Consider the following 15077-nt stretch of genomic DNA (forward strand, 5'->3'; position numbering starts at 1 on the left):
TCAAGGATTTTCAAAATGCTAAGTTAAAAAAGTTTAAAAAGTTAATCTTACCCTTCCCCAGGATGTTGGGTAGTGTGGAACCTTTTGGGGGCGGTGTAGGGGACAGGGGCCCCAGCCTGGGCAGCGCTCCATTCACCTGCTTCAGCCTCTCCATCTTGATGTGCTCCATCCAGCGCAGGGGGCGGCCAACACTTCGCCTCGCCTGCAGGGTCAGCATGGCTGTGGTTGCCGTGGAGACTGTGGAGTCCATGATGGGGGCCGGCTCACCCTCACACTCCTCGTCCGCCTCCTCTTCGTTTTCCTCTTTCTCCTCGTTCTCCTCCAGCCCCTCCCCTGGCGAGCGTCCGGCGCTCACAGCAAGCTGGACTCCACTGCTGGGATAGGTGCTGATGGGGGACTGGTCACTGCTGCATGTAGACTGACCGCCAGGGCTTGGCTGAGACGTCTGACAGACACAGGCCAGGGAAGAAGAAACGATTGAGAGGAGGGAGGAAAGACAGAAGTAACAAAAGCAAATGATCATCAAGTTTATTTCAGGTAACACACGGGAAGGTATACAATGTCACGTGTCACAAACAATGATACGATGCAGTCGTTTGAATGATGCATTCCCTGCAACATTAGCCAATGATTATTATTCACAAAGATGAATGTGCATTATGAAACATAACTCTGCTCACGTGGTCATGTAATCATCTTGCATAATCACTGCAGTTTGAGCTGGTTCATCAAACAAGAGAAACAACTTCTGCATTTATTCTTTCAAAAAAAGTTGTTTGGAAGACAATGTTTTGCACATTATTGGGGCATGAGTAATGCCTCCCCTTGTGATCCAATCGGGACGCCCCCCCCAAACACACACACACACACACACACAAATGTTTTAAAAGAGAATCATGTTTTGGGTTGTTTTCAGAGGATAGGCAAATAGGATAAAGGCCTCTTGTGAGAACGGCTAGTGCCTAATTAGGTTGTTTACTGAATTTTAGGAACTACGCTGCACAGAGGAATAATGAAATCACTTTTTTTGGCATCAAGTGTCAACAGTGTGTTCGAGGGTGTTCATCCTGTTTACTGTGTGAATGAATTTGGCCGCACAGTGGAGCTCTGGGCAGGATCGGGCATACTTTCAATGCCCTCACAATCCTGACCAAAGGCATGGGCATCGCTCCTTTGGTAAATATCACTGACACTCTTCAAAGTGTTGTACAATGACATGAGAAGAATAATCTTTTTATGAACACGAGAGATGATGGAAGCCCACAATGAGGACCAAATCTGGCATGTTTTGGGTGAAAGTCAAGTCAAGCAGTTGTGATGGGATGAGAAAATGTCCAATAGACAATGAAACGATGAACACGAACAGAGAAAGACTTGTAAAGAATACTTTGCAAATGCAAGATGAAGGGATACCCATCTCACCTGATTACCCACTGTCCTTAGAAAGGGAAGGAGAGAAATGCCAAAGCATTGGATAGAAGAAAAGGTTTACTCATTAGAAGACTTCGGTGTTAAAAGTGCATGCCCCCAATTCAATGTTAAACTACACAAAAACCCAAATATTAGATGCTTAAATCATATTATTAGAATTAGTGTGAGAAAAGAATCAAAATAACAATAAAGGTTGATGTTAAGTCTCACCATGGGCTTCTCTGTCTTGATGGACTTGACCTGCAGACATTCATCCTGTTTTGAGGTAGCATGGTTGTACTCCCTTTGGTCCGTGTACCCACCCAGGGGCAGCTGCCCTGGTGACCGGCCCTGGCCGTTGCCCCCAGGCTCCCGGGGTTGGGGCGGAGGGCGCGGGTAATCTCCGCGCTGTTTCTTGGTGACGTGTGCCTCCGGCCCGTGCACCGTCTTCACGTGCTTGCGTAAGGAGCTCGGGTCCGTGTAGCGTTTGGTGCAGCCCGGGATTTTACACACATACGGTTTCTGAAAACGAAAGGAGAAAGGTGAGCTGTGAGAAACATGTCACCTGGAAACACAATGAGGAAGCAGATCTGTCTGAAACTATGTCAGTACCTCATTTGAGTGTGTGCGATTCTGATGTTTCGCCCGATCTGAGGCATTGGAAAAGGCCTTGTTGCAGCCTTCGTGTTCACACACATAAGGTTTCTCTCCGGTGTGGGAGCGTAAGTGAGTTTTAAGGTTTTCAAGACGGGAGTAAGCCTTGGCACAGCCCTCAAACTGAAGGATGAGAGAGAAGAAGAAGAGGACATCACTCATACAACCTCATCTTTTCATCTGTAAAATAAGTGAAGTCAAGTGAGCACACATAGCAGCATCCTTACTGTGCACTTGTGGGGTTTCTCCCCAGTATGCCTGCGCATGTGGACCACCAGCATGTACTGCGCCTTGAAGGGCTTCTGCTCTCGAGAGCATTCCTCCCACCGACACACGAACTCCTTCTTCTCCCCGTGGATGTGGTCGTTGTTGATGTGCTAGAAAAGAAGGTGACAGAACTTTAACCAAAGCAGGGAATGCATCATTATGAGCTCTTGTGCCTGTGCGTGAAAATGAAGTATGGACTAAGCACAATGTTATTTTGATCTGATTTGTTGTTCAGCTTGAGGATTTTTTTTTCTCTGCAGCACGGGAGGCAAATATGACATTCTCTTTCCTGTTTTCCATTTCTTTTCATGTGGCACATTCTCCATTTAATTTCTTCCATCTCATTCCTCTTAACTCTTCCCTTTCTCTGTTGAAATCTGCACAAACACGGCAGGGGGAGAAAAAGGCAGACTGGTGAGTCTCAGTGTCCGATCTGAACAGGATTTTCAAATAAAACCCTGTCACTTCGCATCACATTGGGCCCTCGCCCCTCCATGACAAGTGCTGACAGTTGTGCTGCCGTGGCAACTTCCAATCTGAGGCTTAGGAAGAAGGGGAGGGAGGGAGGGAGGTGAGGAGATAGGGCGAGAAATCAAAAGTTCAGTCGAGGCATCTCAAATGCGAGGGCTTTACAACTGCAGCCAAGCATTATATCTGCGAGCACCACCTTTCTCTTGCTCCATCCCCTTCTCAATGCCTTTTTTCTCCTTCTTCTCGCTAACCATCTTGTAAAACCGAGTAAGTGGTGGATGTTACAGAGGAATGAAGGAGGAGAAAAAAAAGTCATGCAGACCCTCTGGGGACAGTCAACATCTGGCTGTCTTTCAGAGACAACACTGTGGTGGCCTCTGAAGTGCCTTTCCGGGAGCAATTTAAACCCAGGGAGACAGACACAATATCCTGACCAAAAGAAAACGGTATTATTACATTCCTAAGCAGCGGAGAAGAGTCTTTTTTACCTTGGGGGTGAATGAAGAGGGACGGATGGCAATAGAGGAGAAGGAAATAGAGACTTGACTTTGAATGCTCTTAAATGTCTGGGGAATACGTGCTTTCTTTGAGCACTTACTCGCAAGACTGTTGAGCTATAAAACCTGCAGAACCAAAGCCAGTAAAGTGTCCAGGGTCAGTTCCCCTCCAGGCAAGACACAGCTCTGACAACAGCATCTTTGTCCCATCCCAGTGCCCTGCCCACTGGCCAGATCGTGACCCCGCGTATAGCCGTGACACCCACCAGAAACCGTCCTATTTTTAATCTTTCTTCAGAACATTTTGACCCCGAGTCTCCTCTGACTACAAAACCACTGCACTCACCTCCCAGCTAACGGAGCCGTATCGACAAATGAGTCAGCGCAGTAACAGCGGGGAGCGGCAGCAAAGGCAAAGCGTAAAATTGACACTAATATATCCGCAAAGGACCTCCATTATTCTCACTTGACATTTTTTTAATTTCAAAGTGACAAAACAAGACTAATTCCAGGGAAAATGATTGGGCACTGGATGACCACAGACGTTAGTGAAGTTTCCCCAAGATTGATCTTCTCCCCAGCTCGGTCAGAGCCTGAGAAAACCTGACTCGTCTTCTCTTTTTCTTCCTCTCTGTGAGGGAATCCCTGTGGCAAGCCATCGGTCTGTTGCGAGCAGCACTCAATATCCCCCGGCCGAGAGCGATGGGAGAGCGCCGTGGCGTTGGATCACGCGGGTGGCTGGCACAACACGAGCGCATGCACGCACTCGCACACACAGATGGATACGCACTCGCGCCCTGTTTGTACAAATGAAGGAGGTCGTTGACGGGTGTGATGCATGAGCCTCTGAGCTGACAGAGAGGGGGACAGACAGCACGGGGAGAGGGGCCGCCGACAAACCTAATGGCATGATCTAATGGCAATTCTTATTGAATCAATAATCTCCATGCTGAGCAGACAGGCCCCGTTGGCCGGCTAAATCGACAAACAGGTGCTGATAGCAGCGGCGCGGCAGGTTATTCATCTTCCCCCTGCCAGCTTATCGGCCAACAACTGTAAAAACGCCACCAAGATGGATTTAGGAGGGAGTCGCGCGACAGGAAGCACCAGGGACACGGACACAGGGGACACTGAAGCCATGTGTGACGTATGAGAGGTGCACACACACACACATACACACATATGCACAGCTGCAGGCGCTGTTTTCTTAGTCCAAACCCCTGCAGCTTGGGCGCACGGCAAAAACATCCATAAACTTAAACAGCAATAAAAGCGCAGCAACAATTTTACACTTGGATTTAAGTTTTTAATGTTTTTGAAGAGAAATAAAAGATTTGAAATTGTTTTCCGTCCCTCTATGCAAATGCTCAAACTCACGCATCTCCACACGCATTACATTTGCCATTTCCCAGCATTCGCCCACTTCAGTATCCATCTCCATGTCTCCTTATCAAACTCTCTCTGGGACACAGGCCTCATGCATTAGAATGCAAGCGTGCATGAAAAGAGGGCCTGTTTACAAGGCAATTTCACTAAGCTGTGGGACCCGCAACACCGTTTAGCTTTATCAAACACCGCCTAATAAATCATATGCTCTTTTGTGATGTCAGTTGCTGAAGTGCTTTGTGTAAAGAGAGGGGGGAAAAAAGAGCATGAAAAAGGCAAGACGGGAGGAGGGAGGAAGTAAAAGGGGGGAAAATTTAGTGAGGCAGGATGAGAGTGAGTGAGTGAACGGGCAGGGGGCAGGGAGCTAGAATTGGCATGTGTAATTCAGCACAGTCTTTTCATCTTAGAGTAAGATACTCTTGACAGATAAGGGGCCTAATCCTTCTCCTGATCAAAAAAAATCTGCATTTTGCCAATTAAAAGCCTGCGCCAGCAGCCAGGGAGGGGGGCTGGCTTCAGACTGCGCCCGCGTTTATCTCCCTTTAACACCGGGGAGGCGCACAGCAGCCGCCTCGACAAGGCTGCACACAGGGAGAGCCGGCTCCCCATCTAAGAACAAGAACATCACAGCGCCACCTATGTAGATGACCTGGAACAGGATGGTAAACCGTGTGGAGGGTGGGAAAGGCCCGATGAGCTGTGAGAACACACACATGCAGACCACCAACCCCATCAGACACCTCTCATAAACAGTTTGAAAAATCAGCCGGGCCACAGTGACGGGACGGAACCTGGGTGCGGTTCAGCAGCTGAAGGTTATCTGCACACAGGCGGTCAACCCCAAAATAAACTGACTTTAAACGGATTATCACACAAAAGTCGATTTTTTACAAATAATCTGAGAATAATAAAATATGCTTATTCATGTCGCAAATCTGCGTGATGAAAATAGTCGACTTTTTATGCTGATTCAGATTTAATCACCCTAAACCCTAAAAAAAGAAAACTGCTTCCCCCCACGGAGAACAATGATACTTACATACATTTTTCCATCACACAGAGCAGTGAAAATGCACAGCTCCCATGCAGATTTCTCCACGCTGAAGTATCAGTAATAGATCCGTGAGAAAATAATAAGAGATTGTTGAGCGCGGCCATATTAGGGAATTATGGGAGTGTGGGGTTGGCATCTCCGGCGACAAAAAAACGAGTGAAAAAAGCCCACTTCAAGAGAGACATTAAAGAAGCCACCAGGCCTTATCTTTAAAAGTACTCCCGCCGAGGGGAAAGAGGGGAGGGAGGGAGAGAAAATGAAAGAGAAAACCAGAGAGGGAGAGGTTTATGCCCAAAAATGGGGAAGCAAAAGAATGTGGAGCTGAGCGGAGAGGGAGCTGGAGAGGGGCAGGGAGCTGAAACGTAATAAATGAAATAAATACAGCAAACTAAAATTGACACCCGCCTCGCTTTTGCTGACTGGGTAGGCCAGATAAGTGAGCTAAATTGCATAGATCTGATGTTTATCTTATCGGCTGCACCGAGAGCGCTTAAACGCGGATGATAAAGGAGCGCGGCGGCATGTCATGGTGAGAGCATGTTGGAGAGTGTAAAAATATGCATGAAGAGCGCGGCAGGAGTGCTTTTGAACAAGGTGGAGAGCGATGAGGGTGGTGCAAAGGCTTTGCTCTAAAATTAGGCCAGCCGCGGAGGAAAAACCATATTACTTTTAATACTTCACAAAAACATTTATTTTGACGACGCAGATCGTGAACACAGTGAAATTTTTGTGCGTGCGTGCAGACTGTCACTGAACATGAATCCTCCTGTAAGCTCAACCTAGTGGTTAAATTGGTTACAGCCAAGGAGAAACTGTTTTTTTTTTCTCATCATGTTTTTTCCCCCCAAAGCCATTTCAGAAGACAAGTACAGGGGGAAGGGGCGCTCCATTGTTTGCCTATATGGAAATCCCCCCACCCCCAAACCCCTCCCAGTGTGTGAGGAGAGCCACTGTGGTCCAAATACTGTACTTATCCTATTACTGGGGGGGTGGGGGTGCGCAGAGATAAGAGCATTTTCTCGTCCGCTCTGCTGAATTAGAGGGCAGGGATTCTGTAGGCGAAGACTTTTATTGGCATCTCTCTGCATATCTGCATGTGCACAGAAAATGAGAAATAAAACGCAATATCAGAAAGTCAAATGGCGGAAAAAAGAAAAAAAATTCCAAGATGGAAAAATGTAAAACTAATAAGGACTTTGTTGGTTTTCTGTCTACACGGCGATCTGATAATAAGTGCAGCTCGGCAAGGTTAGGCTGGATAGCGGAGGAATGAGAGGACATTGTTTTGCTCAGACGGCCACCTGGTGTGACTACAGTAGGGGGAGGATGTGAGCAAGCCTTTCCTCTATTAAGAAGCCATCCTCTCCTCCTCTCCCACCACCTTAACTCATCCCGCCCCCTGAAACAGGGGCAGGAAGTTGTCAAGATGCTCAACCTTTGAGCCGAGCCCTTCAAACACGGGAGGCAGCCCATTCCGCGCTGAGGATATCAATTATAGATAGGGGTTACCACCGCGGCTGAGGATTGCAATGTCAAGACGGCGAATAGACAGCTGTGGAGAGCTGAGGATCTTTCTATCAGATGTGTGGTGATGTTTGTTTCATGTGTGTGTGTGTGTGTGTGTGCGCTCCAGCGTCCCCTGTTCACAGCATCATTTCGGTGTATTTTCATCACTCCGGCCTGCTCTCTCGCTTGGACGGCGGCAGCAGAGCTAATAAGTAGCCGCAGTGGGGGTGACGCGACCGTAATGTCATTAATATTTAGCTTAACGGTGAACCCTCCGGCGCAATGCGATGAGAGCCTAACCCGGGCTCTGTGAGAGTTCTGATAATGGCCAGGAGGAGGGCCGGTCCGGCGCCGTACGGAGGCTTAGCCCGCCAAATCAGTCAGCCACGTTCAGCTGTGAGATGTGCTCTCCAGCTTTTGAGCCCATTACCACCATCCCTGGATCCAATCAGGAATCCAGCAGCAGTATCAGTCAACGCCCGCGGCTCTGGCTCGACTGTAGGTTGCTGCCGCACGGACTCGCAGGCGGGGGTTGTGGCCTGATAGGAGGCATCGCGCAGAACGGTACAGCCGCAGCAGATGTTGCAGGGATCTGCTGAGCTCGAGGAAAGAAGCGCTGAAACCTCTCACAGCATACGAACGGGAAAGACACCGCGGCTGTGTGTTTTCTGCGCTTTTCATCCAAGTCTTCACACGTCTCGCAGCTATAAACACCCTGTTGTGCCTCCCTGTAAGAAACTCTGGTCCTGGAGACCAGCTGGGGTCAGGTGTGAACGCTTCCCGCCCACAGGAAGTGATGACGGGTGGCATGCATGTGTGTGTGTGTACGTGTGTGTGTGTGCCACTCACTTGCACTAGCTGCTCCTGCGTGTCGAACTCGCGGCAGCAGTTCTCCCAGTGGCAGTTCGTCTCATAAACCACCTCCGGCTCCTGCTTGCTCTCATCCTTGTCCCCTTCCTCCTTCACCAGGGTCATCCCGTCAGGATGGTCCTGAGGAACAGCGGTGAAAGAGTAGTGAAAAATAATGACTCCATCCGAATCTGTCAGAAAAGTCGTTTTTTACTGCTGGTTGACATGAAAGGCAGAGCCAGGAGAGATTTGGTTACAGGCCTCAGCCACAGTGCCCTTGTGATTTTTGCCTTTTTTTTTTTTTTTTTTTGGCTGCCTGGGAGAAAAGAGCGGAAATGTAGCGCTGAAAGCCTCGCTCTGTGTTTGCAGGTTGTTATACGACAGGACGGCGGCGAGTATTTGAGGAATCTAACCCCCTCTTCCTGCTGTAGGTTGCTCTATTAGCCCGGACATATTTCACTGTCACAGTTAGGTGGCTGAGTGGAGTTGGTGTGGGCCTGGGCCTCCACCACACACCTCAGGCTGCATCTGCTGCGGCCTGAATATTGACTCTAATAAGATTTTTTTTTTTTTTTCCTGCAGATGCAAACCCTTACTGTCATCACATTTCTCTTTCACTTTTCCAGCTACTTAAAGTTTTGATTAAAAAACAAAAAACAAAAAAACCATTTCCTTCTTGTCTCCCAAAGATCAATGACTTGTTTCGCTTCGGAAACGGCGACTGATAAAAGCAGGGCGGGAAACTAACACCAAGAAACAAGCGCAGGTAAATAAATACAAACAGTGGCTGGTAAGCTTGTCTATTGTTGCGGCCGCTTTGGCAGGTGACCAGCCATTATTCGAGTGGAAAAATCTAAAAATAAAAACTGGCTGGTGATTTCTGGGATTTTCTAACCAGTTTACAGTGTGAGGCTGAAAACATGGTTTCCTGTTTGTGAGGCAATCCTCACCTGCACGCTCACTGCGCCCGGGCTCGGCAGCTCTTCCTCCGGTTTCATTTTGGAGCGTTTGTGGTGCATCGGGTCTCCGGTGCTGCTCACTGCAGATTCACTTGTTGGTTTGGTCTGTGGAAACAAATTACTTTGTCATTCTGAGCTTCTTGTGATGTGGATTCGACAATATACATTTAATTTGACATTTTACTTATATTTATTATATGATCCTCATTAAAAATGCATGTGATGCTGATAAGTCGATTAATCAATTTCCTTAATCAAGCTAACCAACTGCAGTTGCGCCGTAATGACCAGGCAAGAGCTTTAACTGTACAAATGAAAAAATATGCAATTCACTGCATCACATTAGCTTCTCTAATCACAGCAATTAAAAGGAACTCATGAACCAATTCAATGGATGACCTGACTTCGGCCCTGGCTTAAATTCCCTCATGGGGGTTAGTTACACAACAAGCTCCCAGAAATAAAAAGTTTCTGTGGGTTTCCATGAAAATGTTGATGGCTTTCACAGGAAACCGTCTACTATACCAGCAAAATGTGGTGATTTGGCCAAAATGTAGCATGTAGCGAGCAAACAAAAGCTAAATCTGCAGTATGTCGTACTGCTAAATCTGGACCAATCCACAGCCAGCGGTCAGGCGCACAACAGGAAGTTTTTCACTAAATTCACTTCTGAAATTTTTTGAGGCAATATCAACTGCAATATCAGCTGCATAGATTTTGAACATTGCAAAAATAGATGAGGAATCAAAAACGTGCTCCACCATTTTGGGAGTTGAGAAGCTGTTGCAGTAGTTGTAGTGACCCTGTCAGTCTTTGTAACATGAAACACATTTGCCTCACTGTCTTCGCCGATTCTGTTGGGTCCCCAAAGCAATATTCTGCTTATTTGGGAGAAGGAAAAGGCAATTTTGGCGAGCCCAATTTGAATGAGGCCTCATTCCCGACAACAAGCGATGGGGAGCAGCAGGGAGGACGGGTAATCAACATGAATATTTACTTCAAATGTGGGCCCGCACATACAGAAAGAGTTGAGGAAGGAGAGAAAAAGCCCCTTTGGATCCATCCATCCATGTCAATATTCCCTCTCTATTCCTTGTTCTCTCTCTAGTGATTAATGGAGTCAGCAGTGGGATTCTATGCTAACAAGCCCCTTGTTGTTTGCTGCAGGCTCGTTCTGGGCCGTGCTCCGCACTCTAAAAACAAGAGACAACACAAGTAGGAGGAAACTCCCCTGAGACGAGCGTGCGGAGGGGGGGTCCTGCCTGTACCACGTTAGCTCGCCGCCTTTTGCCGAGACATGGCTGGCGTGCGACGCCGCTATCTATTACCTGTGATGATGAATCGCACAGGCGCCCGCCGCCGCTCTCACCTGTGAGGAGTCATTGGAGATGGCCGAGCGCTCGCTGGCGCTCAGCCCGGTGGGGGGGATGCCGGGGACGGGCCTCTGGGTGGCGAAGGCCGGCGACGGGTGGATGAGAGGCGGACTGTGGCCGAAGGCGGAGCCCACGATGCCCGGTTGGCGGCCAATCAGCTGTTGGTGCACGTGCAAAGCCACCGGGGTTGGAGGGTAGGCAAAGCTTAACGCTGGGCTGCAACAGAAGAGGGAAAGGAAGAGCGGTTATATTGGGTAAAATAATCATTAGAGTAAAGTACAGCTGCACTAACACATCAGTTGCAAAGGCAATGAGGCAAAAAAAATGGAAAAGGCAGTGAATAAATGGATTGTTCTGGATAGTTCGTCCTCCCTCAGGACAATCTGACAGGAGATGGTGTGGTAATGCTGGAACCACGAGGCTGCCGGCAAATCCCCGCCAATGAATGTTCGGCTTGTTAACACAGTGAATTATCATGTGGTCTGTGTAAGGCAGTATGTCATTCTTCCACTGGGCAAATGATGCAGTTGATAAACAATCCGGAGTGTGTCGTATAGCCATGTAAATAAAGCTAAATTAATTCCCTGCTCCTGCAGCAGCCTTGTTTCTTCAGTTTATTTACCCTCAACCTGAGCTAACTTTGTTTATCCTAAAAGTCCCAGAAGCCACCAAGCCCGCTCTGGGGTCTGTCTAACCGCAGGTGAACCACCAGATAAACACAGATCTGTGTGGCTCGACAGCAGCGGCATCCATTCATCCTGAGGCCTGACGCTTCGCTCTGGCTGCGACCCATATGTCTGCTGATCTTATTACGAGCCGAGTGGAAATCAATGGGCCGAGACACATTTGGGGGCCCATCCGCTTGTCATATCACTCATCAGTCTGTTGGCTCTGGCTATTTGGGCCCTGTCACTCGGACAGTGGCTGAGCGTGCAGCGTGATTGATCAGGCTCTTCTTACAGATCGCTGATCAATGGCTGTGGGTGGGGCGATGGATCTTTCCTTTTCCCCTCTCTCTTCTTCTTCTTTTCTTCCCTTCGCTCGCCTCCGCTGCGGGGCGTGATGTATGTGATGTTTCCATGAGGTGTACCGGATGACTGACACGAGCCGCCGGGGAGGCAGGCTGAATGGCTGGCTGGGAGATCGTCACCCACATGGGGGTTTGACACGGACGTTACACACACTCACGCTCTTACTCGCCGCGCCACACACTTCCTTTCCCCCCGTTTTCTCTTAGTATTGTAACTACGGTCATATCATGGCGCCATCCTGCATCCCTGCTGTATGAAAAACTCAGCCAATCGATGATATTAGAAAATCATCTACATCATCATTCCCCTCGGGGAGATCCTGTTGTTTGATTTATCATCGGCATAGTTAGTCCCTGAACGACCACCTTGAGAGAAACACAATCAATCAAAGCTCCTGAAAGACATCCTGACAGGAAGAGAGTTATTTTTTCAAAACTTTAAAGAGGAATCCAGTGATTTTGTACCGGAGACCCATTTTTTAAAAATGGGTCTTAAAAATCGATGCAGCAAAGCCTGATGAACCCTGACTTTTAGTCAATATTATGGCTCAAGCGCCAGAAACACTGGATCCTACATTTCCCATAATGCAACATGCCAGTGTGTTTCATTAGACCTCCCCTACTTCTAGTTTGTAACGCAGGCTTTTTGTTAAAGCTTTTAAGACTGAGCCCAATTTGAGATCATTTGAGATTTGAGAAAAAAATAATAAAAAAATATAGTACAATATAAACTATTTGTTTAATCAGTTATTTTCCTTTTCCTCTTCTTTTTACCAATTGATCATTTATTTTTCAACACATGTATTATTGGTGTTTTTTTTCTCTCAAACACGTGTGCCATATTTAACAGATTTCCACTCTGTAATCACACTCATTTTAATTACAGTAACTGCATAATATTTATTATTATTATAATTATTTTATCCCCATTTCTATCATTGTTGTGTCTTTAACATCGCTACTGTTTTGTTGTTGCACCAATAAAGAATAAAGAAATGGATAAATAAAGGCCTGGGAGCTTTAAGAGTAACTCATGCAGGACAGCTACCTGATGGCTCCAGCAGAGAGGTGACCGTAGGAGCCGCTGGTGGAGGAGCTGGAGCGGGAGTTGTTGAGCATGGTGACGAGAGAGTTGGGCGAATTGCGGATCATGGTCTGCAGGTCAAAGCTGTGCTCGGAGAGCGGCGAGATGGGCAGGGGGCGCTTCCTGCTGGGCCGCGACGGCAGCCGAGGGCTCGAGAAGCGAGAGCCTGGAGGAGGAGGAGGAGGAGGAAGGAGGAGACGATCAGAGCGAGAGAAGAGCGACCGCCAAGTGAAAGGTTAACATGCCCTGTGAGAGTGTAAATGAACCCTTATCTGCTCCCTTATTTCACGCTTTTTTTGGAGGAGAGCACCAGCTAAATTCCTCCAAATTAGTTCCAGATCGAAAATCAAGCATTTGCTGGTTTATACGCGCTTTCCTGTTTGACTTCATCCAAACTCTAACCTAATCTAACCCCAACAGATGACATTTTTGTCAATCATCAGACAAAAGGCTCATCTGAATGAGTGTTCAGCTGTCACTTGATGCACTGCTTGCATTTCATCCATGAGAAAACATGCCTTTTATGTTGGAGAAATGCTCTGACTGTGTATGGTAATATTTAATCAAGTCCAATTTGACTCGTTATTCAAATGCAATCAGTGTTGACTGGAAATACTAAAAAGGGGGTTTGAAAAGGTAAAAGGCGGAAACGGCACAACCATTCTCTCTGCACATACAATGAGCCACGGGTAGAGATTAAAACATGACTTTTGTTGTCTTTTCACATGGAGATGTCACAAACAAGACAGGGAAAAACAGAGGGAGATGGAAGGAGGGGGAAAAAAGCGCTGAGGGGATGTCGCGCTTTGTGCATGAACTGACACAATGACTTTGTGACTCAAGACTTGGAAATAAAACATTTTGAGTTATTTCATAAAGGCAAACAAAACCAGCTTACGCAGCCCCGATAACCCCCCTCCATATTTACGTCCCCCACAATCCATCCATCTCCCAAACGTAAATGCTCCATCTCTCGTTTGACACATCCAGCGATTACAGAGCGCTCCATTCACATGGTAATCAGAGTGTGTGGATGTGAATGTGTGTGTGTGGACGCCTCTGTGGTGGCAGCGGTGGAGTTCTGGCATACGTAGGCCTGAGTTTCGACTACGGCGTGAAGCTGTATGGAGAGCTACATCCCCTTTACATTGTCATTGTACGGAAAAATCTGTGTCTTTTTATGTCCTGGTGACAGGGGTGTTGGTGGGGGGGGCACATATGCACATACAAATCCCTGAATGCGCACAATTGCTAAATACAATGTTTGTCACATGACGCTCCTCGACATGTCTGATTTTTTTCATTCAGCTCGAATCACATGTATAATCCTGCAAAAAAAAAATAAAAGAATCCAACTATATACATCCAAAATTTCCCACTTTTTTTAAACAACCTGAATCCACCAGAAGTGAATTAGGAGAGCTCACTTTAGGGGAATTAGGGGAGGGGGGCACAGCCGAGGAGCAGGGCGTCCCACCACTGCAAAGCCTCATGGGAGTGGTGTTTATTAATGCACAGCCCAAATGATAAATCGGCCAACCGGGGAGACAGAGAGTGGAGCGTCCTGGCTCGTAGCACGACTGTCCCTCTAATTTCCTCTTGATTTATGGACGGGACGGCTGGTTACGCGCCGCGTCATTAATTCTTCTGGCCAGGGAGGGTTTAGACAGGCCGGACTGACGGCGCTGGAAATAAAAGCTGGCTCCAAAACTGGGGTTGAACCCTCGACGACGGGCCTCGGGGCCACCTGAGAGGGACGCGATCGCAAGGGAGGGCTGAAGTGTGAATTCAAGACGGGCCGGAAAACTTACTTCAGGACTTGCAACGATGCTTTACGAAGGAATAGTTCTATGTGACTATAATCCTACCTCTCAAAATTAGTGTGGTTATAATTAATTTACAGTAAAATATGACGTGTCAGATACAAGATACTGAAACTAAGAAGTGCAATCGATAACTCCATGAGCTGCAGTGTTCAAAATGTTACTAAAAGTGAATTTTTAAAAGAAAAATACTGCATAAGAATAGAAGAAATGGCAAGAAAATTAAAATGAACTAATAGAGAGCACAAATACAGACTTAAGAATAGTGATCTATGAGAGCTGTGGCACTAATTAGGCAGTATGAACACAGACAATAGCCATTAAAGCACAAATAGGCAGGACAGGCCCATTGTTTCATTAGCACAACTCTCACTGAAGGTAATTACACTGATGTGTAACAGACTAAAATAGCCGCAGTAACGTGGTAGCCCAGATTATCAGCGAAAGCCTCTTGACGGACTCTGCTCTTTGTATGTTTTTTTTTCTGAAATCCGGCAAAGCTTTAAAGTGTTAATTTTTCAGCCGTTGGAACACACATTGTTGAAACATGATGCGTTATTACCAGCAATGATCACAGGCGTTTTTTAAGTGAGGAGCATCGCATCTCCACTTAAATTTGGCCCTAATTGTTTTGTTTCAGTCTATTAATCTTAAAAAGTGACACAGAAGAAAGGATTTCTCCAGTGATGAATGGTGGGACATTCCAATTCCCAC

General features: G+C 47.1%; 1 protein-coding gene across 1 annotated transcript in view; it reads right to left on the minus strand.

The window, feature by feature from the left end:
• The window catches only part of gli3 (GLI family zinc finger 3), a 92551-nt gene that overhangs the window by 4749 nt on the left and 72725 nt on the right, over positions 1 to 15077 (minus strand). Inside the window, exons 7-14 of the mRNA XM_041961363.1 lie at positions 12505 to 12706; positions 10423 to 10642; positions 9045 to 9158; positions 8095 to 8235; positions 2292 to 2441; positions 2023 to 2187; positions 1642 to 1932; positions 52 to 445 (exon numbers count right to left, since the gene is read on the minus strand). Of these exons, the coding sequence (XP_041817297.1) occupies positions 52 to 445; positions 1642 to 1932; positions 2023 to 2187; positions 2292 to 2441; positions 8095 to 8235; positions 9045 to 9158; positions 10423 to 10642; positions 12505 to 12706 (1677 nt within the window). The remainder of the gene's footprint in view (positions 1 to 51; positions 446 to 1641; positions 1933 to 2022; positions 2188 to 2291; positions 2442 to 8094; positions 8236 to 9044; positions 9159 to 10422; positions 10643 to 12504; positions 12707 to 15077) is intronic.

This window comes from Chelmon rostratus, chromosome 20 (genome assembly GCF_017976325.1).
Source record: "Chelmon rostratus isolate fCheRos1 chromosome 20, fCheRos1.pri, whole genome shotgun sequence".
Taxonomy (NCBI): Eukaryota; Metazoa; Chordata; class Actinopteri; order Chaetodontiformes; family Chaetodontidae; genus Chelmon; species Chelmon rostratus.